General features: G+C 44.0%; 1 protein-coding gene across 1 annotated transcript in view; it reads right to left on the bottom strand.

Moving 5' to 3' along the window:
- Nucleotides 1–20,686: 20,686 nt before the first annotated feature.
- Nucleotides 20,687–23,035, bottom strand: part of IRX2 (iroquois homeobox 2) — a 49,297-nt gene continuing 46,948 nt past the window's right edge. The window contains exon 9 of the mRNA XM_015413319.1: nt 20,687–20,825. Coding sequence (XP_015268805.1) covers nt 20,687–20,825 — 139 coding nt within the window. The remainder of the gene's footprint in view (nt 20,826–23,035) is intronic.

The following is a 23,035-nucleotide window of genomic DNA, read 5'->3' as shown; positions in this document are numbered from 1 at the left end:
GCTACAAGCATGGACGGCTTCAAAAAGGAATTAGATAAGTATATGGAGCAGAGGTCCATCAGTGGCTATTAACCACAAGGTATAGATAGGGGCTCTGGGCCAAGTGATGCTCTGTCTTCTTGGTGCTTGGGGGGGGGTCAACAGTGGGAGGGCTTCTAATGTCTTGGCCCCACTGGTGGACCTCCTGATGGCACTGGTATTTCTGGCCACTGTGTGATACAGAGTGTTGGACTGGATGGGCCTTTGGCGTGATCCAACATTTGTGTCTCTTATGTTCTTATAACGGAATGGCGTTTACGTCTGAAGAGTTCCAGGCATTCTTCAGCAGCAACTTCATCCAACACATGAGGTCCGCACCATTCCACCCCGCTACCAATGGCCAAGTGGAGCAGATGGTGCGCACCACGAAGGAAGCACTTAGCCGCCTGTTGGAAGGTGACTGGGAGTTCTGCATCACCCACTTCCTCTTGGCACAATGGACCACACCAAACCCGTTAAGCGGCTGATGCCCCTTCTTACAGGCCCTGCAGACCTGCAGAAGGTCCCGCTATTGGCAGCCAGTGCAGCGCTTTCAGCCCAGGCGGGATGTGTTCCCACTTGGGGAGACCCATCAACAGCCTGGCCGCAGCATTCTGCACTAACTGCAGCTTCTGGATCTGCGACAAAGGCAGCCCCATGTAGAGAGCGTTAGAGTTGTCTAACCTCGAGGTGACCCCTGAGTACATCACTTCCAGGTACAATCCAAAAGTGGCAATGGGTAGTTCCAGGGATTTCCAGGAAGTCAATAGAGTCTCCAGCAATTCCTAGAACTACCTATTGTCACTTCCAAGTTGTACCCAGACATGTGTCCATGTCCACCCAACCCTCCCATTGGTTTTCAGTGTCTAGTGTCAGGAAGCTCACGACCTTTGTGCCCTGCTTGCAGACTTCCCACTGTGGGAAACAGGATACTGGGCAGGGTGAGCCTTTTGTCGTATTCTCCAGGGTGCTTCCCATGTTCTCATGGTTCTCCTGTCATCGATGACTATTCATTTTCCATGAAGAGGCCGCTTCCCACCCCTGGTCAGTTTTCGCTCTGCTTTTCCAGCAGAGGAGGCAAGCAGCAAGCTCCTGCGATGAATAATTAGAACACTGCACCACTGTACATGGCTTATGTTCGACTGGCAGCAAAGCCTCTTCTAAAGTACTTTCCAAATTGTTTGCTGTCAGCAAGGCAAGCCTGCTACCTATGATTCAACAGACAACAAAGCCCGGCAGCAATGATGTCACCCAGGTAAAATTGTACTGACAAGCTTTTAATTAAAGTTTTCCCACACATCTTTTGCGGCTAGTCCCCAAGAGCTATTATTCATTATGTGCTGATTGTCAGCCAACGGTGGTTGGGAGGGAGATGCATGCCTTCCGAAGCCCTCCCTGGCAGCCCCAAAACTCTTTGTTGTTCAATCTGTTTACTCCCCATTCCTACACATTTTTAAAAAAGAAACTTGCTAATGGTGAAATTGTCATTCAGTTGTCTTTACAGCTGGTGGAAGTAAGGAAATGCAGCTGATGGTGAAAATCAGGAAAAGAGGCTGGGGCAAGCAGAGGTCTGATTTGAATGCCACCTCCCAACGCCTCGAGCTTGTCGTGATCTGGCACATCTGGGGAAAGGCAGGTCTTCACGAGTATTTAAGAGAGAGCAAAAGTTGAAGAAGCCTTTGAAGGAAGCTTATTTTAGACAGCATTGAGGCTTTTGGCTGAAGTGTTCCCAAAAAGGGTTTTTTTTGTTGTTGTTTTTAAGAAAGTAAGGTTTTTTCTGCAAACCCAGAGATGACCATGGGTTTGCAGTCAGGGATGGTCCAAGGACTTTGGGAAGCCTAAGCAGCAGTCTTCATTTCACTTTCTCTTCCCCCCCATTGCTCTCCACCTCAGTGAGGCTCGAAGCCTCTCTTTGCCTTCCTCTCCCCCCCCTCCCTGAACGTGTGGTAGGTGGTGTCTGCTCTCCCTGCCCCCTCCCCCGCACTAGGGCAAGGAAGGGCAGGAATCTGCCACCCACCCGTCTTGACCTCCAGCAATGTGGCAGGGAGAGGCGGTGTGTGAAGGAAGAAGAGAGCTGGGCTGACCCCCCCTGACCCCCCCCAAATGGAGGAAGGGAAGAAAAGTGCCAGTTTCCTGCAGCCATCCACTGGGGCTGGGGTGTGCCTCCTGAGCCATTGCTTGCTGTGGCAGACGCAGATGCCACCGGCATGTAGGTGGAAGGGTTGACAGGGCTGGTTGGCACCTGTCCTCTGGTGGCGCTTAGGGCTCTTTAGCTTGGAGAAACGACGACTGAGGGGTGACATGATTGAGGTTTATAAGATTATGCATGGGAAAGAGCAGGTGGAGAAAGAGGTACTTTTCTCCCTTTCTCACAATACAAAAACTCGTGGGCACTCCATGAAACTGCTGAGCGGTCGGGTTAGAACGGATAAGAGGAAGTACTTCTTCACCCAAAGAGTGATTAGCACTTGGAATTCACTGCCACAGGAAGTGGTGGCGGCTACAAGCATGGACGGCTTCAAGAGGGAATTAGATAAGCATCTGGAGCAGAGGTCCATCAGTAGCTATTCACCACAAGATATAGATAGGGACTCTGGGGCAAGGGATGCTCTGTCTTCTTGGTGCTTGGGGGGGGGTCAACAGTGGGAGGGCTTCTAATGTCCTGGCCCCACTGGTGGACCTCCTGATGGCACTGGTATTTCTGGCCACTGTGTGACACAGAGAGTGTTGGACCGGATGGGCCTTTGGCCTGATCCAACATTGGCATCTCTTATGTTCTTAACTTAGGCAATTGCCCTGTTTGCAGTCCCTGGCATCATAGTCATGGTTGGCCTTATTGGGCAGAGTTTGCTGTCTGCACAGGGTCCTCCTACCTTTTGGAATTAGGAATAGTGACATTGTTCTTTCTTTGCACATTGTAGGTTTACCCCACATGTTCAAGGTGGGGTGGGTGGGTGGGTTAATAGTTCCTAAGTTAGCATAGAAGTGTCTGTTTATGTTGCTTTTGTACCACGGTGGTAGGTACCGATTTTTATTTATCAAATGTGGGAAAGTGTCTGTGATCTGCTTCTGTAGAAACTTGCTTTCTAAACTAATCAGCCTAGTCAATCCAACTTGTTCTAATTTGCTGGTTGGATACATATCTCGATGGCTACATAAAAAACAATAACCCACCATCGCCCCTTTTTCAGTGGTGTGTAGGGTAAGAGTGCATGATAGAGTTGCAATTTGAATCAAGGGCTTCCGGACCCATTGCTAAATTTTATGCCTCTGCACTACACTACATTTCTCCTTGAAAATTTATTATATGCAGAAACGGGTTGTTGTTTTTTTACATGGGAGAGAATTTTTAAAAATAAATATGATGCCACCAAAAAATGTACAAAATTCTGCTGCGTTGCTCCATACATGGTGCAGAAGGGCTCTCAGTAAGAAATGTGGCATTCGTCTTCAAACTTGTGTTGGCTGTCTTCTGAAAGACCACCTTCCAAGCCAACGCTTCTTCCATCCAACACTGGGATTTCCTTCTCATCAGTACAGTCTGACCAAAACATGTCCAGTCTAAGCAGTATGAACCATTACATGCCCTTTAAGTCTTTTAAACTCCCCCTGGTACCCGCTCCCCTTCCTCACAGAGCACGGAAGATTATGTATTAAAGTAGAAATTGTAATGGTCAGTGAAATGCTTTATTATTGCAAAATCAAATGTAAGTACTTTGTTTCATTGGAGATCTGCCATAATCTCATGACAGTTATGCTATAAATTATGGGTTGGGAGACAGATCAGTGCATTAGATTAATACTTTGCCTTTTAAATCTATTAATCTACCACCTTTGGGACAGGATTTTAAATCCACTCCAGAGTGAAGTGACTGAAAATCATTCCGGTCTGACAGTTTTAAAAGATCACAAATGAAATGTGTTAAGAAGGTCTCTGCTCGGCTGATACCAAACAGGAACAATCATATCAAAATACACCCAGCATAGGGACTATTTTAATATTCTCTCCACTGACGAAGAGAGAACTGCGGTCCAAGAGAGCATTTTCTTCCTGTCTTAAAGCTGTCTTTGATTCTAAAATTGAGATATGTGTAAAATTCAGCTTAGGGTTGTACACATCCTGCTGACAGATTATCCCCAAAATATTGGGAGATTAAACAGAATGTGTGCTTGTTCAACTGTGTACATAGGCACTGTGTATTTTAAAAATAAATTTCTCAGAAGGTCACTGGGTATAGGCTGCCAAGAAGGCCTCACAGAAATGACTGGGAGGATTTCTCCTGCGGAGGATCATTTGGGGAGATTCTCTGATGCATTGCTGTCCGGTGGGTTGGATCCAGACTAAATTTCCCATCAGAGGAACTGAACGTCCTTGCCTCTTATTCCCCACAGTAGCTCACTGATCTCTATGAAATGCTGCTCATGGAGGAGAGGGGACCCCGAGGAATGATGTGAGAGGGGTTTATAGCAGAAATAGGGAACTGGCAGAAATTTCCATTAGTGGGGAAAGTATTCTGGATCACACTCCATGTCCGCAAGGTTAACAGTCATGTAGTTATGGGCACTATGTGCATACCCCAGGCTGACAAACAATTACCATTTGGCACTCAGGAATACCTGAGCCAAAGATACACATGGACATTGGTGTTTGGGTCATTACAATTATGTTCTTAGCCACACTCCAAAAGCACGGGTTCCATTGAAATATATTACAGGTGAAAAGTACTGGGTCCGCCGCATGGAGGGTTTGAATTTCCCGCCAGAGTGGCTATTGGTTGGGGCGGGGGAGAACTAGGATCCTATGTTCCTATTGTCCTGGGGAGCCAAGCTCCAGTCTTTGCCGTGGACCCCTAGTGGCGGTCCACGTACATAACACCAGGAAACAAAAGTTGCATCAAAAATGCAGGATGGATTTAGAGAAACCTGCCCTGGGACTGGAATGTCAGCCTCCAGAGTAGAATGATGGTCCACATTCTGCAACAGGAATGACTACACCAGAGTGGAATGATAGCCCCAGGACTGGAATCAGTAGTCTGGAATTGGAACGACAGCCCCCAGAGCACTGATTCTAGTCCTAGGGATTTCATTCCAATTCCAGAGTGTTTTATCTGGGCCCAGGGACCATCATTCTATTCCCAGGGAACTGTCAGGTAGCCTTGTCATAGATCTGGAATGTGGAGGGGTGCCCTCCTCCTCGTTCTCAACTCTTCCCTGTACTGCTTCTGTGCACTATCTCATGCTTGACCTTGCCGTCTCCAGCTGCAATTAACTTGGCTGGGAAACTTAATGGCTTTTACGCTTTGCCCGCTTGCCCGCTTGCTTTTGCCCCTGCACGCAAACTATAATCATTGGCTTGTGCCCATAGGGGGGGATGTTCAATTTTACTATAAGTCAGAGGCCCTACTACTGACGATCATTCCTGACACAAGCTGTACACGTGTTCTCTAATACTGGAATCACTAATAAACAGTTATCTTCTTCTGAAGCCCTGTGTGGTGTTACCTGATTGAGGAGCTTGACAGGACCATCATTCCACTGCAGAGGCTGTCATTCCAGGCCCAGGGCAGATTTCTTGTAATCTGTTTCACATTTTCATTGCAACTTTTGTGTATTTCAATGGAGCCTATGCAAGTCAATGCAATGCAATGGAGCCTATGCAAGTCAATCGGCATTCTTGGTTCCCATTTGGGCCTCTCCCATTATTCCCAATAAGCATTCCTGTCATTCGGTTTAGGACATCTGCACAATGGCAGACCATCAGAAAGGTATGGGGAAGTATGCAAAGGATAGAGTTGCCAGCCTCCAGGTGGGGCCTGGGGATCTCCCACTTTTACAGAGATCAGCTCCCCTGGAGAAAACGGCTGCTTTGAAGGGTGGGCTCTATGGCCTTGTGCCATGCAGAGGCCCCTCCCCTCCCCAAACCCCACCCTCTCTTGGCTCCATCCCCAAAGTCCCCAGATATTTTGCAACCCAGACCTGGCAACCCTAGCAAAGGAGGCCATTTTTACTTTGTGAATGGAAACAAACAGACTGCCCCACATCAAGGAAGGATGGCAAAGGCAGAGTTTTCAGTGGGAAGATAAGAATTTTTTTATCAGGCAGTTTCCGTAAGAGTAGGAAAGTGCAGATAGGGGTTTTTTTAATGCACTTTGGGAACATTATCTTTATAAACAGCTCCCCCAGACCTCATATACATTCCCCATTGAAAATGATGGTCCTGAACTCTGAAACCACACAGATTTAAATCTCTAAATGGTCGTCTTACTGGAAATAAACTATGAGAGTAAAATCTCCCCCTGAAGCCTGAATCCAACATTATAACAGAATTTTCCTTGACACACTGCTAATTGATGAAGAAACTAGTTTCATATGATGCTTTGTGCACAGATTTTGTCTGTGCAGTTTTTTTAAGACTTTTAAACAGCAGAAAATGTTACACATATGGTAATGCTAGGGAAAAGGTGAGGTGGAGGGCCATTCTAGATGTTACACATAAAATATACTTCTCAGAATCACTTTTTGATACTGCTGATTAATTTGTATTGTTTTCATAATAATACATGCAGGTAAAACCAAACAAACAAGTTTTTCTATAGATTGGATTCCCCCCTTCCAAAAAAAGTATTGGTTGGATCCTGCTAAGTTTTCTGAGGTGGGGGCAGTTTCACTGAAAAGGCTATGGTGGACATCTTGGAACCTACCTGGATAATAGCCATGTAGGAAGTGTTTTGAGGGGAGGAAGAGAATGGGCAAGATCAAATGGAAAAGTTGGTAGGATCCAACCATAAGAGACAAAGAAATAAATTATTAGAACAACAGTCCCAAAGCGGAAATGGAGACTTGCATCTCCATGCAATGGAGACTGGACTCAGGGTAATGGAAGTGACTCTTCTGCTAGTGGAAAGTTTCAAACCTGGCTGATACAAAACAGGATACAGGCCAGAGACGTTGGATGATGTGCCAATATGTGCTTCAACAATCACTCTCAGCCAGACTGTCTTGTTGATACAGGAAAATCTAGTTGCAAATTATTGTTATACTACAATATCCAACCATGTGTGGATGTAACTGGTCTGAAGTTGCAAATTATTGCTATACTACAATATCTAACCACGTGTGGATGTAACTGCAACCAAGCTCCTTCTGAGAATGTTCCTTGATCCAGCTGCCGTGTTTACAGGTTTTTACTGTGCAACAAACACATGCATGCACATGTTCTGTTCTGTTTCCACATTCTTAACAGTGTCTAGGAATGGTCTGAGGGTCAAACTACACGACATTTCTTTAACAAGTCAGGTTCTGGGTACCATGGAAATCGCTATGGCTGCTTCACTCACATATCAAGTCTCAGGAGCCTGCTCAGGGAAGACAGCTGTAGGTTAGACGAACACAGCATGTGGCAGAGATCTTGGCGAACTATCATCTTATTGCCATGGTGTGTGTGTGTGTGGGGGGGAGATATTTGAGCAGTGTTCCTGAGTGTGAGATGTTGTTGTATTCGAGTTTGACTCTTCGCAACCCCATGGACCAGATCACGCCAGGCCTTCTGGTCTTCCGCCGTCCTCTGAAGTTGGCTCAACTTCATGTTCGTTGCATCTATGACACTGTCTAACCATCTCATCCTTTGCCGTCCCCGTCTTCTTTGACCTTCAATCTTCCCCAGCCTCAAGGTCTTCTCCAGTGAGTGCTCCCTTCTCATTGGGTGGCCAAAGTATTTGAGCTTCAGCTTCAGTATCTGGCCTTCCAGGGAACAGTCAGGGTTGATTTCTTTTAGGATTGACTGATTTGATCTCCTTGCAAACCAAGGGACTCTCAAGAGTCTTCTCCAGCACCATAATTCGAAAGCATCTATTCTTTGGTGCTCAGCCTTCCTTATTGTCCTTATGCATTACTACCGGGAATACCATTGCTTTGACCATATGGACTTTTGTATGCGGGGTGCTGTCTCTACTATTTATTATGCCTTCTAGGTTTGCCATTGCTTTCCTCCCAAGGAGCAGAGGTCTTTGAATTTTGTGGCTTCAGTCACTGTCTTCAGTGATCTTGGATCCCAGGAACGTGAAGTCTTTCACTGCTTCCATGACTTCCCCTTCTATTTGCCAGGGAGTGAGATACAGGTGTCATAAGTGAACAGGGCCGTTGGCATTATCATCTGCTTAAGAACCAGGTGGCTTACCTTTCTATAAAAGACTGCTGGCTTCCACTGCAACGAAATTCAGGTCTACAAATGACAAGGCTGTAGATAGATGTATTATGAGTGATGAATAAGAGTTATAATGTTCTAATCAAGCCAAGTGCAGCAGAGATTATGTGGACAGGACCATTTACTGTCAGGCTGAGCAGGTGTGAAGCCTTCCTGAAGCATAAAGGGCATTTGATGGATTTGGCATGTATAGTTATTTTAATTATGATAATGCTTTATAGCATGTTAGTAAATGTTCTGCAGTGTAAATAATTATTACTAACATGAGACATCACAGCAGGCCTCTGCTATTAAATTACCATCTATTTTGTGTACCCAAATTACAGGGTATGCCTAATAGTGACATATAAATTAGTGCCATTCCTTAGGCTGAATTCTGGAGGGAATACATAGTTGCTACTGTTCTCCAATGTGCATTCTTTGTTGTACTTCTCACAAGCAGAAAAGTGGAGAATATTGTGCAGGACCACCAATGCAGCTTTGTTTTCATTGTGATATCGTGGCAGTCTGATTTTCTCAAGACTTCCATTTGACATTGCGGGATCATTGTTCTGCTGCTGTTGTTGTTTTCAACATGTGTTTGCAGTTCTAAGTAAAAATCGGGACTGGACTCCTTCATTGCGCAGGAACATGCTTTTGCGCAACCAGTCTGACGCATGAACACCATCTTCCTGACTCACCCTTGATCTGGTGCTACTGCATCATTCAATTCCCAGGTGGACCAATCAGAAGTCCTGACAAAAGACAACTCTAAGATCCCAGTTATGTGTGAATACCTGTTACCTTTGAAGGATATGGGGCTCGTGTCTTCTTCTGTGAGGGTACACTTGGCTGTCATTTCAGTCTTCCACAGTTTTGAGGCTGGCAAGCACTGTTTCCCCCCACTATACCTCTAAACAGTTCCTGTTATTTCTGGTGGGCAAATGCCGTGGGGTGATTGGGTCCCGATCTTGAGTGCCTTTGCTTGAACACGATATATCTGCAATCTTCACGCTTTCACCTTCAATCCTAAGAAAGCTTGTGTTCAGTATGGTATCAATCAATGTCTCAATAAACTAAATTTTCTTCAAAGTGAGTGGTGTTGAGAACTGATTTAACCAGGATTCTGACAAGGATTTCTCCAGTTCCATAGAGCCTATCTCAGCTGATGCTACCACCCCCTAAACCATTAGCAACTTGCCCAGTGACTTTACGCTACCTAACAGGGTGTTTTTTATTGCTGTTACATCACCTAGAAGTGTTGGGTAACTGGTTGCCCTCAGGTCTGATTCCCCTCACATTCAGGTTTTTTCCCCTGGGAGGGTGGTGCTGAGGCCCAGCCTCCAGTTTCTCCATAAAGTTGTCTTGAAGTTCCACCTGGCTCCTGGTGTTTTTTCTGAACCCGTCTTCCCCAGGAGAAAGAGCACTACATACTTTAGATGTTTAAAAAGGGTCTTTATTGTATTATTTGCAACACACACAATGTTTTTGTAAGGATTTGGCTTTATTTATTTGTCACTCTGGCCCTCACAAGGGCACTGCTGCTGCTTCATAGATAGTTTCACATTGGATCATTTAGAGTATTAAATGCTGTAATCAACATGCTGGTGTTGCCTGTACATTTTACATATGAGCTCATTCCACCAGGTCTCTGGCTTCCCTGGCTGCAGGCTGGCAATCTGTTCTTCCAGAGATATCTTTTTTAAAAAATATATGAGCTATAGAATAAATACAATACAATACCAAGAAACTGCATTTAAAAATGTAACAGAGTAAAACCATTCAAACCATATAATAGAAAACACTGGTAGCATGAAACACAGTAAGTGAACACACTGACAAGTAAACAACAAGGAATTTCACATTACCCTTTTTAACCCGTTTTGAAGCCGTTTTTGATCAGTCATGGAGTAAACTGGTATAGGGCTGCCATTTCACACATGGCTTTCCCCTTCCGGTAAAGAGCTGGATCTGAAGCGGTTTGCCATTTCAGACTGCACCGCTTTTTCCCACTTTCCCCCCGCCATTTTTCACCCGTGCGGGTGATCTCCAGCTTTTTTTTTTTAACATTTGCTTTAGAGAGCTATAGCACTATAACAAACACTCCAGGCATTTCAATGGGGTTGATATAATGCAATTGTGTTATAGCATTATAGCACTATAGCAATATAACGCTATAAAGCGAACATTAAAAAAAGCTGGAGATCACCCGCGTGAGCGAAAAACGGCGGGGAAAAGCACATCGGAACAGGGAGAGGAAACTGAAGACTACTTGGAAGCAGTTGACAGGTAAAACGCTTCAGCCCTGTTTTTTAAACAGGACAGAACCGTTTGTGTATGAAATTACAAATATATTCTGGTAGGGAACCAGTTCTAAAACGGTTCTATCTGAAATGACAGACCAGAAACCGTTTGGGAACCATTCCTCTTCCGAATTATATCATCTGTCTGAAATTCCTCAACCACTTATAGCATGCTATAATAAACCATCCTAATAATATTCATGAGAGTAAAAGTCTACTCTAGGTTGTGCTGCAGATATCGGTGGGCTCATATTTGCATTGATGAAGGGGACCCATTTAAGCATTAGCTATCGGAGGGAGCAACCATACATGACTGAAAAGTCTGTTCAGAGATCTTGTCAAAAATAAAGTAGTCCCAGACCTTAAGGAGCCATTGGTGTAATGACGGAATAGTATGAAGTTTCCAATGCTGAGCAATAACATTTTTTGCCACTGTAAATAGAACTGCAATTAAGTCCCTGTCATGTTTTAGGATTTTAGTTTTGGGCCATAAATTTAAAAGGATAAGAGCAGGGTCTTTAATGACCATATGGCCAGACCATTGTTTTATTACCAGTATGATTTGGTTCCAAAAATCCTCTATGAGTGGACATGTCCACCAGTTGTGGAAGTGGGTGCCCTTTCCCCAACATTGTTTCCAACAAAGGGGGGAATTTAATAGGTTAACATGTGCTTGTGTAACTGGAGTTAAGTACCATCTTAAAAGAAGTTTGACCAATTGGGTGTGGATAAGTGTTGACCGTGAGGTATATATCGATGAAGTCCAAATTCTGGTCCATTGTTCCTCTGTGAGGTGCTTATTTAAGTCTTTATGCCGTGCAGTTTGAAAAGAGGCAGCAGGTAGTTCTAGATTTGTCAAAAGGAACTTGTAAAGCATGGAAATCATACCCTGTTTGTGGAATACTTTAGAGTTCACTAGTCTTTCATACAAACTCAGTGGTTTACGAAAAGCTATTTTATCTTTCAATGAAAGGAATAACTGAAGATATTCGAACCAAGGAAGAGTCATTTTCCCTGATTTTTTGATCAAAGCTTTGTCTAAAATGGAACCCTGCTTTGAGATGTCTATGAATCTGGTTAAATGTGCCAATCTCCATTTGCTGAATGCCCCACTATGGTTGCCCCAGGGGAACCAGGTTTGATCCAAGAAACTGGTTAGGGGGGACCACACTGGGAGAAGATGACTCCTATGCCTCCCCAGATTTGGAATGCTGCTTTCAGAAAATTATTCTCTTGGAACTTATGTTGTCTTTTAGATGGAGATTGCTATATTGCTTCACGAAAAGAGCCAGACAGCAGAAAAGTCTCTTCTATTAATTTCCAGTCAGCTTTGTACAAGACATGGTATTGTTTGACTACATTTGACAGAATCATCAAAGAGTAATATAAACGGAGGTCAGGAACCATTCCAGAGATATCTTCACCCACCACTATGCTGTGGACATAGATGCAAACCAAGTGGGATGCACACTAGTGGAAAAGGCTGTTTTGCATTCTCTATTTGAGAAGAAGGAGGAGGAAGAGGAATGAGGAGGAGGAGAAGGAGGAGATTGGATTTATACCGGAGGCGGGGCTACATTGCAGCAAAGCAGACGAGCTTTATGAAAGTAAAACGGCTACAGAAATCATGCTTGGCTAATGAGCAAATTTCACTAGAACTATAGACTATAAGATTGTGGAACTGGCAGACTTGAGCTTAAACTGTTACAAGGAAATGTGATGGCGTTTCTAACTACACTTATAGAGGTGAATACGTTGGCAAACTGTGACTTTACACAATCACTACAAGTTTTGTGGGAAAACTTTGAAGACCATCTGGTACAAGTGTTGAAAAAAATTCTCCAGCAACCACTTGAAAAAATCTTGCGAAGGTACAACGAAGAACAGAATATCCCATTGACGTCACTCAAAAAACAGGACCTCCAACATGATGTTTTTCTGAAGGAATTGTGTGCACCAGATAGAGAGATAACAAGCTCTTACATAGACCAAACAAATCTCTCAAATCCTCCATCTTCAGAAAAGACTATGGAGACAAAACAGAAGACAAAACAGAACTAACAGTCCTTTCATTTCCTTCCCAAATTAATCATAGAGAAGGGAAGATCGATTTTACCTTTAAAAATAAAAGGCATAAGAGCATGATAGAAAAAAAAATTACAGAAAAAGATCAAATACTATAAGTAAATTTTAAATGTAATAATTGTTTGACTGGCTCCAATCTACACTCATCTATGACCACTGATTTAATTGATTTACAGTAACATAAAATATAAAACACAAAATAACATGAAAGCTACACAGTAATGTGATTGTGTGTAATAGACTTTGTTTTCCTTGCCTTGTACAATACTAATATAAAAATGTGTTTCAAGTTTAAATACTAGCAATATAGAATGTAACACCATGAAAAAGATCCTAAAGATGGTTATAAGTAAATATTATAAGCAAAGAGTCTTTAACAGGTTCTAACTTACCTTGATTTAATAATAGTACAATATAAATATGATGGAAGTCTTATAGTATTGTGATCTAAACTTTTTTATTAATAACATGAATTATTATAGCTTGAAAGGAAAGAATTGTATGGATTAGATGAGAATTTTTGGGCAGGAAATGACTTTTTATTTCCTTTTCTTTCTTTCTTTTTTTCCTTTCCTTCTCCTTGGTTAAAAAGATTGAAAAATAGCACTGTGTGACAAAAAAAATTATATATAAAAATATGCCCTCAAGGGGTAGAATTTTATTTGTTTTTTCATAACAGACAAACCAAACATACACACATATAACACAAACGAGGGTATCAAATGCTTAAGTTCCAATAATTGCCTCTTAGATAGTACAATATCACATATCATTATTTTCTATGAGCTCACATTTTTGTATCTTAAAACCAACATCTGTACCTGCTATCTCAGTATTCTAACCTATATTTTGCTCTAGGGATTACATTTTTAGGTTACAATAATTTGCGCTATTATACCAATTACAGAAGCGCCTCCATGTGTTCTGGAATGTACAGTTTGTGGATCCTCTTATCAACAATGTCAATTTATCACTTTCCGCTGTTTCCATCGGTTTTTGTATATATTCCTGCTTTTTTGGTACATCTTGTACCTTCCAGTATTTGGCATATAGCATTCTTGCTGCTGTAGTAAAGTAGATAATTAAATATCTGTTGCTTTTTTCAAAGTCTTTAGGTAGTATACTCAGCAGCATTACTTCGGGCATAAATGGAATTGTACATCCCACTATCTTCTGCATTATTGCATGAATCCATCTCCAGTATCTCTTAGTTACATCACAATGCCACCACATATGATAAAAGGATCCTGTACTAGATAAACGCTTCCAACATTTGTTAGAACACTTACTATTCCCTTTAGCTATTCTATCAGGTGTTATATACCATCTGTAAAACATCTTATACATATTCTCTTTAAATGCAATAGCTTTCGTTATCTTTTTAATATATATAAGTACCCGAGGGTACACTTTTATTATTATTTTTCCATTATATACTACAGACATACATACAAACAACCCCCAACTACCCTGCACAACATATAACATATAACAAAAGACTTTATTATTTCTTCTGCTTATTAAATTTCTAAATTTATTATCTATTTTACTAAGCTTATCTTTTCTGGGTTCTCAAATTACTACATTTATCTATCAGTTACATTTACATTTTCGTTATCTTAATGTTTTCTTTCCATATTTGTTCCCATTGTTCTAATTCAATATTATGGCTTACATTCTGTGCCCATAAGATTATATTAGGTTTAACAGTCTCATCATACATCATATCATTAAGTAAAAAGCCATAAGTTCTTTTAATCGACTTAGAGTCCACCGAGGTCAGAATTTTTTCCATGTCTGTCAAGTCTTCATAAAAGCCTAATTTTTTATTTTTATCGTACCTGGATTCCAATTGCATTTTGCATCACCATGATAGACCTTCTGGTATATTCATTAAGTTTTTGTTGTCCAGAATATCCTTGTATCTTATTAATTCTTCCCCCTCATGTATATTCGGTAAAGTAAAAGCCTCAAGCGGTGCAATAAGTCTAGAGTTTTTGCTATAAAATCTTTTAAAGATAGAGTCCCAAACTTTCAAAAGTGCTGCTCGTAGACAATGTTGCTTAAAATATTTCTTTGTTAAAGCTTTTTCATACCATAGGAAAGCATGCCACCCTAGTAGTAGATCATGTCCTTCAAGTTCCAGTGTTCTCTTATCCTCTAGCGTAATTCATTCTTTTATCCAGATGAGCGCAGCGGTTAGGTAGTATAATAACCAATTTGGAAGGCCTAAGCCTCCTCTTTCTTTAATATCTTGTAAAGCTTTCAATCTTATTCTTGGTTGCTTTCCCTGCCATACAAATTTTGAAATCATTTGATCCATGGCCACTGTGTGACAAATCTATACACACCAGTAAGAATATATAGTAAAGGTAAGATAGTTTGTGTGGTTAAATATTTGTGTAATTTTAATGTATTTATGTTTTTTTGGAAGTCGCCCTGAGCCCACTTTGTGGGGAGGGGGGGTATAAATTTGATAATAAATATAAATAAATATAGATAATCATATAGTTTGTAAAGAATGGTAAGATCTGATATTTTATTGTAGAATAAGAACATTTTTAGTAGAAATTGTGGGTTTTTCTGGATATATGTTGCCAGACACTATAAATAAGCCTAAAAATGAATTTTGTAAGTAAAACGATGTTATGTATGAGACATTGACATGGATTTCTTTTAAAATGTATTGCTCTCACTATTTTCTTTTCTTTTTGAAAGCCTAATAAAATACATATTAAAAAAGAGAGATTGGATTTATACCCCAGCCTTCACTTGGAGTCTCAGAGTGGTTTACCATCCTTTCTGCCTCCCCTCCCCACAACAGACACCCTGTGAGGTAGGTGGGGCTGAGAGAGCTTTGAGAGAACTGTGGCTTGCTCAAGGTCACCCAGCAGCTGCACGTGAAGGAGTGGGGACTCCAACCTGGCTCTCCCAGATTAGAGTTTGTGCTCCTAACCACTACACCAAACTGGGTCTCCATCGCTAGGCTCCCAATGTGGGACTGTACAGAAGACCAAAGATGAAAACAGGGTTGCACTTGCTTGTAACTGTTGTTTGTTGAGTTGCCTTCTGCACAAGGTACAGATTCCTTCCCTCCTGCCCCTCTCTGAGTTCCTTTTTGCATGACTTGAGTTTCTGGCAGCTGACAAAAATGGCGCCATCGCTTTATGGCATACAATGGTTTCGGCAAGGGAATGCTGCCTCATGTACCAAGGAGGAGGAGTGCCTTTTCGGTTACTAGAAGCTCAAAAGTTCTTTCTGAAGCCAACCTGCGCTTGCACAGTCCCAACGTGTGCCTGCACAGAAAACAACTTGAGGAACAACAATTTCAGGTAAGTGCGATCCTTTTTCCCCGCCTCCCCTCTACACAGTAGCCTTCTGAGCCCTTCAGAATTCTGTCCCTGATGGTCAAGGGATGCTTAGCTATAATGTGGAGGCAAACAGGAAGAGGAAATTGACAAAAATCAGTCTTATCTCCTCTGCCAATGGATGGTTGTTCTACCACAAAACAACCGTTATTGCTGGCAGAATGTACCAAACACAATGGGTTGGGTCCAGCTGGATTGTGCAAAGCAATCTAATCTAAAGCTCCTGAATATATCCAACTGAAACCAGACTCTTCAGACAGAGACACATTGAGGACTCCACTTCCCCCATCATAATAATTACACTCGCTGTTGTTTTTGGTTAATTAACAGAGGATCCCATCTTTTGACAAGACAAAAGTAAATGGTAAATTGGCTAAGAGTGAACAAATTGAAACTAAACCCTGAAAAGAAAGAGGTAATGCTGGTCGGGAAGGCAGAGGTCTCAAAGGACTTCGTGCTCCCCACTTTTGGTGGAATTCAGCTGACTCTCACCCACCCAGTTAAGAGCTTTAGGATTATACTGACTCAACAGTATTACTGGGAAAGCAAGTTAATGCAGTGGCAAAAAAAGGATTTCTTCCAACTCAGACTAGCCTGAAAGATGGTCCCTTACCTTGATACAGCAAATCTGGCCACCTGGATCCACGCCACAGCAACATTGAGACTAGACTACTGCAATGCACCATACATTGGTCTCCCTGGTTCCAGATAACAGAGTAATCCTTATGCCTTACCTCTCCCATTTACTAAATCAGGACTACAGAAGAATGTTTACATTGATGCGTTGGGATGTACTCCCATCTGCAGTCCTGGAAGGAACATTTAACAAGACTCCGTATGAAGAAAGGATATGCCCCTGTTGTGCGGATGATATTGAGTCTATAGAACATGTAATTTTTTAATTGTAAAGCATACAATAACATCCGAGAATCTCTTCCTTTCTCTAAGAGACTCCCACTCTCTCGCAGGCAAAGAATCTGCCTATTAAGAAATTTGCTAAAGGATAGGTGGGCAGAAGTTAATCATCAGGTTTGGATGGCTTGCCCTAAAAATTAGAAAATCCGTAGTAGCTTGAAAAGAGGAGAACTAAGATTTAGTTTTATTAATTTTAATTATTATGGTTTTATGGTGTTTTTATAACCAGTTTTAAAATTCTGCTTCTATTTTAATGTGATATCTATCATCCACATTACAAAATGACATTGGTATACGTGTTGGTCAATGACCATGAATAAAATTTATCTATCTACCTTGGTCTTCCCTCAAAATGAAGTGACTCTAGTTGGTGAAGAATGCTGTGGTTCAGCTACTATTGGGAGCCAGACAGAACACACATATTGGTCTCATTCTGCAGGCACTTCATTGGCTACCCATTAATTACTGGGCTCAATTTAAGGCCTTAGCTATCACATGCAATGCCCTTCATGGCCTTGGACCCTCCTATCTGAAAGACTGCCACCCTCTGCCAAAACAGGTCTGCTCATCAGAGCGGGGTCTTCTGCAGGTGCCAACCTGCAAATGGGCAAAATCAACCTCAGTCCATGGACACACTTCTGTTGCAGCCCCCCACCATGTGGAATGGTCTGCCCGAGGGGGTCCGGAAGGCTCTCACTCTCCTGGCTTTCCGCAAACTGTGCGAAACTGAATTGTTCAAGAGGGCTTTTCTACACAGGCAATAGAGTTGTGCTGGACTAAATGAGTCACAAGTCTACTTGGATCAATGAGCAGGGATTGTGGTCTGTCCTGCTATGTATTGGATCCTACTGTGGAATTTTGCATCATTTAATGTGTCATGCTAATACTTAAACTTTGCTTCAGTTCTGTTTTTAGACCTGGTTGGTTGCACAACCCAAATTGTGTATTGAATGTCCCATCCATCGATTCCACTGATTCACTCTGTGTAATCCACCTCAGGTCTCTGTGAGAAGGGGGGGGGGGCTATGAATAATGCAATTTTTAAAAATAAATAAAAATAAGTAGGATTTTCCATCTTTTTTTCTGAGTAGAAAAACCCTGACTGTTCCCTGGAAGGCCAGATAATGAAACTGAAGCTCAAATACTTTGGCCACCCAATGAGAAGGGAGCACTCACTGGAGAAGACCCTGATGCTGGGAAAGATTGAAAGTCAAAGAAGACGGGGACGGCAAAGGATGAGATGGTTAGACAGTGTCATAGATGCAATGAACATGAAGTTGAGCAAACTTCAGAGGACGGCGGAAGACAGGAAGGCCTAGCATGATCTGGTCCATGGGGTCGCGAAGAGTTGGGCTCGACTGTGCGACTGAACAACAAAGAAAAACACATGAACCAATCTCACCACATAAGTGAATACCAGCTCATGCTGTTGGGAGATGAATGTTCACGTGCTTTCCTGTATTAAAAGAACCCTTCCTGTATAGAGAAAGAGAAAGGTATTTTTAAAAGTACCTGAGGCCATACGTACCTGTGAATGAAAGCTGGAAGGGTGCTTTGGAGGACTGCGGAGGTGAGCTCAGCTTTGTCTACGGGCCTGTTTGCTTCCCACCTGGTCTACCTGGAACAGAAATGGCAAAAACACCACAAGTCTCCAATAATTTAAAAGTGCAGTCCTATGCAGAGTTGCCTATTGATTTCCATGGACTCGACAAGAGTAACTCTGCATCAGATTGGCTGTCAATCCAGCAAAACAGCCCTAAAGTCCCTACCAGTCAAGGGCAAATTTAAATGGTGACACAGAATGAGGGATACGTCAGATCCTATATAGCAGAGATCAGGTGGTTAAAAGTATTGAGTAGGCAATATTGTATTGCCGCTGTATTGCTGCTCACAAGAGGGTTTTTCCCAGGTGACATGCGGCAATGCCCCCGCTTTCTTCAGGAGCTTCCACACTATGCTGTACTTACTCTTTCCGAGCAGAGCTTGTGGTGCAGAGCCTCCGTGTGAAAGTTCAACATGCAGCAGGAGATGCAGTAGAAGATGAATCAATGCCAAACCAGCAACTTAAGATGATAAAATTTTTTAGCTGTAATAAATACTAAATTCAAAATGAGACGCCAAACCATTCTCAGTTATCCAATGGGTTTACTGTCATTGGCCAGAACAATGGGAGGTGGGAGCCAATGTACTTTACTGATTGGATGGGACACTGCCTGCCCACTTTTCCTTGTGTCTCTACAAATAAAAAGGCCAGAGACTTACTTCTTTAAAAATAAAGAAAATTCAGAGAAGGGGCTGAAATATTCTTGAGGGGCCAAAACCTTATAACACCCCCCCCAAAAAAAATCTAAATCCTTGAATAAATGGTGGGGCTGTAAAAGAGTAGCTTACTGATTGATCTACAGGGGTGTGTGTGTGTGTGTGTGTGTGTGTGTTATATGTGTGTCTATTTCATATTTGATCCGACTCTTAAGATTTATTGGTTTTGATTGTAGGCATGGTTAATGGTTGAATTGTAACCATACTACCTGTAGTATTATTCAGTAGAAAAACAGACTTTCTATTTTAATATACATAAATGATTGAACATGCATTTGTAGAGATTTCATTGCAGGCAATGTAATTCACCTAAACACGGACATTAGCTTTAATTAGCTTTAATGTATACGTTAGTTTATATCTCAGATATTTTAAACTTTTAACACATTAACACATGACTTTGGAAGCAACAGCATATGACAAGAGGGCTGAGAAGTGATAAGATAGGTTGGAATCATATCAAAGGTGCAAAGGACTAAAACCAGGTCATTCATCTCCTATACAGTGTAGCCAACCACCAGCCCCACCTCGAGACTCAGACCTTCTGCTGTGGCACAAAGTGTTCCGGGAGGGAGCCCCTGGGCCCCAGTCTCCCCCCTCTGGCTCCCAGGATTGCTGCCTCCTCACAGCCTGACAGCACTACCTTCCTCCTCCTCATTGGCCTCACTCTGGCTCCAATTTACCCAAGGCTGGGGCTCACCCCTCCTCCCTGGGCACCAATTATCCACCCTCCATCCACCTGGAGGCCCTGCCCACTTGGACATGCCCCTCCTACACTTGGGCAATTCACTTTCCCCATCCCTGCCTCCAGGGCTCTGTCCCTCTCATCCATCCCAAGCTATTTGGAAGGCCCCTTCCCTGGGTCTTCATGCACAGGTGGCCAGGCGCTGTGCCATGGCCCGGCTAGTGAGCTTGGCCCCACCCTCGAGGGTGTGCTCAACTCTGCCAGGCAACTGCCCCTAGAGGTACATCCTGGCCAACTTCAGGCAAGGAGGCTGGGTGCCTGAGTGCTGTTGGGCCTTCCCTGTCTGGCTAAGGCAGCAGGCGTGTCTGTCCCCAGGCCACTGGTGATGTGGGATAACCCCTCATGCCTATAGCTAGATTATTTTGGTGGGGAGGCAATTTTTTTGTTTGTTAAGGGGACAGTTTAGCACCATGGTTTTAAAATAAACTTTGGGACCCCGCAGGAAGGAGGAAGGCAGGGGCACTCTTGCTTTGAGCTGCAGCCAGCTCTTAAAGCATTTAGAAATTCATTAAAATAATATTTTTAGTTCTGTAGTTTAGATCCTTCCACGTTTCACCAGTCTCCCTTACCGCTGCCTTCCCAGCTGGTCCTCATTGCTCGGCCAGCCCTGTGGCCCAAGTGTTTCCCTCAGGCGACAGAGGAGAAAGAGGTGAGGAGTCAGAGCCCACCACCGAGGCCACCGAAGAGAGAGAGAGAGAGAGAGAGCGCAACATGTCCCTCAAACAGTTGCCTGCTGCCGGCTGTCTTCATCTCAGCCGCTGCCACCTGCCTCGGCCCGCTCTGCCTGCTCCACTGCCAACTGTTTCCGGGAGGGCTCCAGGGCCTGGGCTGCAGCTGCCATGGCCTGCCAACTGGGCTGCCTCCTGTTGCAGCAGTGGTGGTGGTGGCAGCTGAGGCAAAGACGACAATTAAGACAGCGGCTGTGGGGCTGTCACTGTGACTGCTGGTGGTGGTGGCAGCTGAGGCGACTGCTTGAGGGACATGCCACTCTCTATTTCCAGAGAACTGGGTTTGATTCCCCACTCCTCCACTTGTAGCTGCTGGATGACCTTGGGCAAGCTATAGTTCTGTCACGGCTGTTCTCTCAAAGACAGTTCTGGAAAGAGCTCTCTCAGTCCCACGTACCTCACAGGGTGTCTGTTGTGGGAAGGGGAAGGAGTTTGTAAGCCGCTCTGAGACTCCGAGTGAAGGGCGGGATATAAATCCAGTCTCCTCCTCCTCCTTTTCCTCCTCCTCCGCCACCTTGCCTCTTTCTCCTTCGCCAACTGAGGGAAACACCAGGGCCACGGGTCTGGCCGAGCAACGAGGATGAGCTGGGAAGGCAGCAGTGAGGGAGCAGGCAGAGGCACCCTGGGCAAAGGAGATAGAGGTGAGGCGTTGAAGCCTGCGGCAAAGGCCGCTGGAGAGAGAGGGTGTCGCTCTTGGGTGAGGGGGCAGGGCAAATTCGGGAGGGGGGCACCCTTGTCAGCCCCCTTGTGACTATGGGCCTGGCCCCAGGCGACCTCGCCCCAAGAGGTAAGGCCAGGGTTGCCAACTCTGAGTCGGGGGGTGGAGCCTCAGCACGGCAGGGTCTGGGGAGGGGAGGGGCCTCAGCAGGGTAGAGCCCATCTTTCAACGCACCCATTTTCTTTAAGGGAACCAATCTCTGTCCTCCGGAGATGAGTTGTGATTCCAGGAGATCTCGAGGCCCCACCTGGAAGCTTACAGTCCTAGCCTCACGCAGGGCTCTTTTTGTACCAGGTACTCATTTGCATATTAAGTGACACACCCCTAATGTAGCCAATCCTCCAAGAGCTTACAGTAGCTCCTGTAAGAAGAGCTCTGTAAGCTCTTGGAGGATTGGCTACATTAGGGGGTGTGGCCTAATATGCAAAGGAGTTCCTGCTACAAAAAGAGCCCTGTGCCAGACCAGGTTCCACAGTCCAACGTAAAAGGCTACCGTGAATATGACCCAGCTTTAATTTGGGGTTCAAAAGTAGCTGTTTCAGCAGGGTAGAATTCTGAACACAACCAAAGTCCAGCAATCACTTCTCAGGGGTGCTCTCGGCTGATCCTGCATTGAGCAGGGGGTTGGACTAGATAGCCCGTATGGCCCCTACCAGCTCTGTGTGATTCTACCCTTTTGATGTTAATGGGAATAGTTTCAATTCAAAAGGACTTTAAAGACAGTGACTACCTTTGGATGTATTGGATTCCATCATCTTAGACAGCACAACTATTGGGTATTTTTATAGTCTTAATCAGGGGTTGTTTCGTAGAAAAAGAGCTAGGGGAACTCATTAGCATAACTCATTAGCATATGCCACACCCCCTGACATCACCAGAAGTGTGTCATAAGGCCACACACCCCGCCCCCAACGGTCCCGGCCGGCGGGAGTGCAAGGAAGTCCCGCGAAGGCCCTCCCTGGCCCCAGGCAGGCAGGGGTGGGGAGAGGTAGGGACGAAGCAACTTACCCTCCCTCTTCTCCTCCTGGCTGAATGAGGGCCGGAAGCGGGGCAGCCGGAAGCAGGGGGTGGGGCTTTGTCATGTGCCCCGCCCCTGTACCTCACCCGGGGGAACTGCGACCCCCCGTGATCCCCCCGAAATGACCTCTGCTCTTAATGAAAAGGTTTCTCCTGATTGATGTTTCTTCTTTCCTCTTCCTGGGTCTTCACCTGGGTCTTGCATTAGTCACATGAGTGATTCGATGCGAATAGAAGTCACTATATGCTTGACATGATAGTATCATTGGAGATCAGTAAACAAGAAGCATTTGAGTCAATATACACTACTTTAATTTCATTTCCTTCATTTATACCCTGCCTTTCTCCTCAGTGGAGACCCAAAGCAGCCCACATGGTTGTCTCTCCCAATGTATCCTCACAACAACCCTGCGAGGTAGGCTAGGTTAAGAGTGTGGAACTGGCCTACAGTTACTTAGTGAGTTTCCACGACAGAGTGGAGATGTGAACCCGGGTCTCCAAGACCCTAGTCTGACACTGTAAACCTCCGGCCGCCACTGGCTCTCAATCCAATACCATTCCCTGATGATGTCTCTGAGGACCAATGAGGGCAACTGCGAAGGAGGGCAAATGAGGATGGATTAATTGAATAGACAAG

This window comes from Gekko japonicus, unplaced genomic scaffold (assembly GCF_001447785.1).
Source record: "Gekko japonicus isolate JY-2015 unplaced genomic scaffold, Gekko_japonicus_V1.1 scaffold60, whole genome shotgun sequence".
Taxonomy (NCBI): domain Eukaryota; kingdom Metazoa; phylum Chordata; class Lepidosauria; order Squamata; family Gekkonidae; genus Gekko; species Gekko japonicus.
The sequence above is the reverse complement of the archived record's forward strand: the minus strand, read 5'-3'. Positions and strand labels throughout refer to the sequence as shown.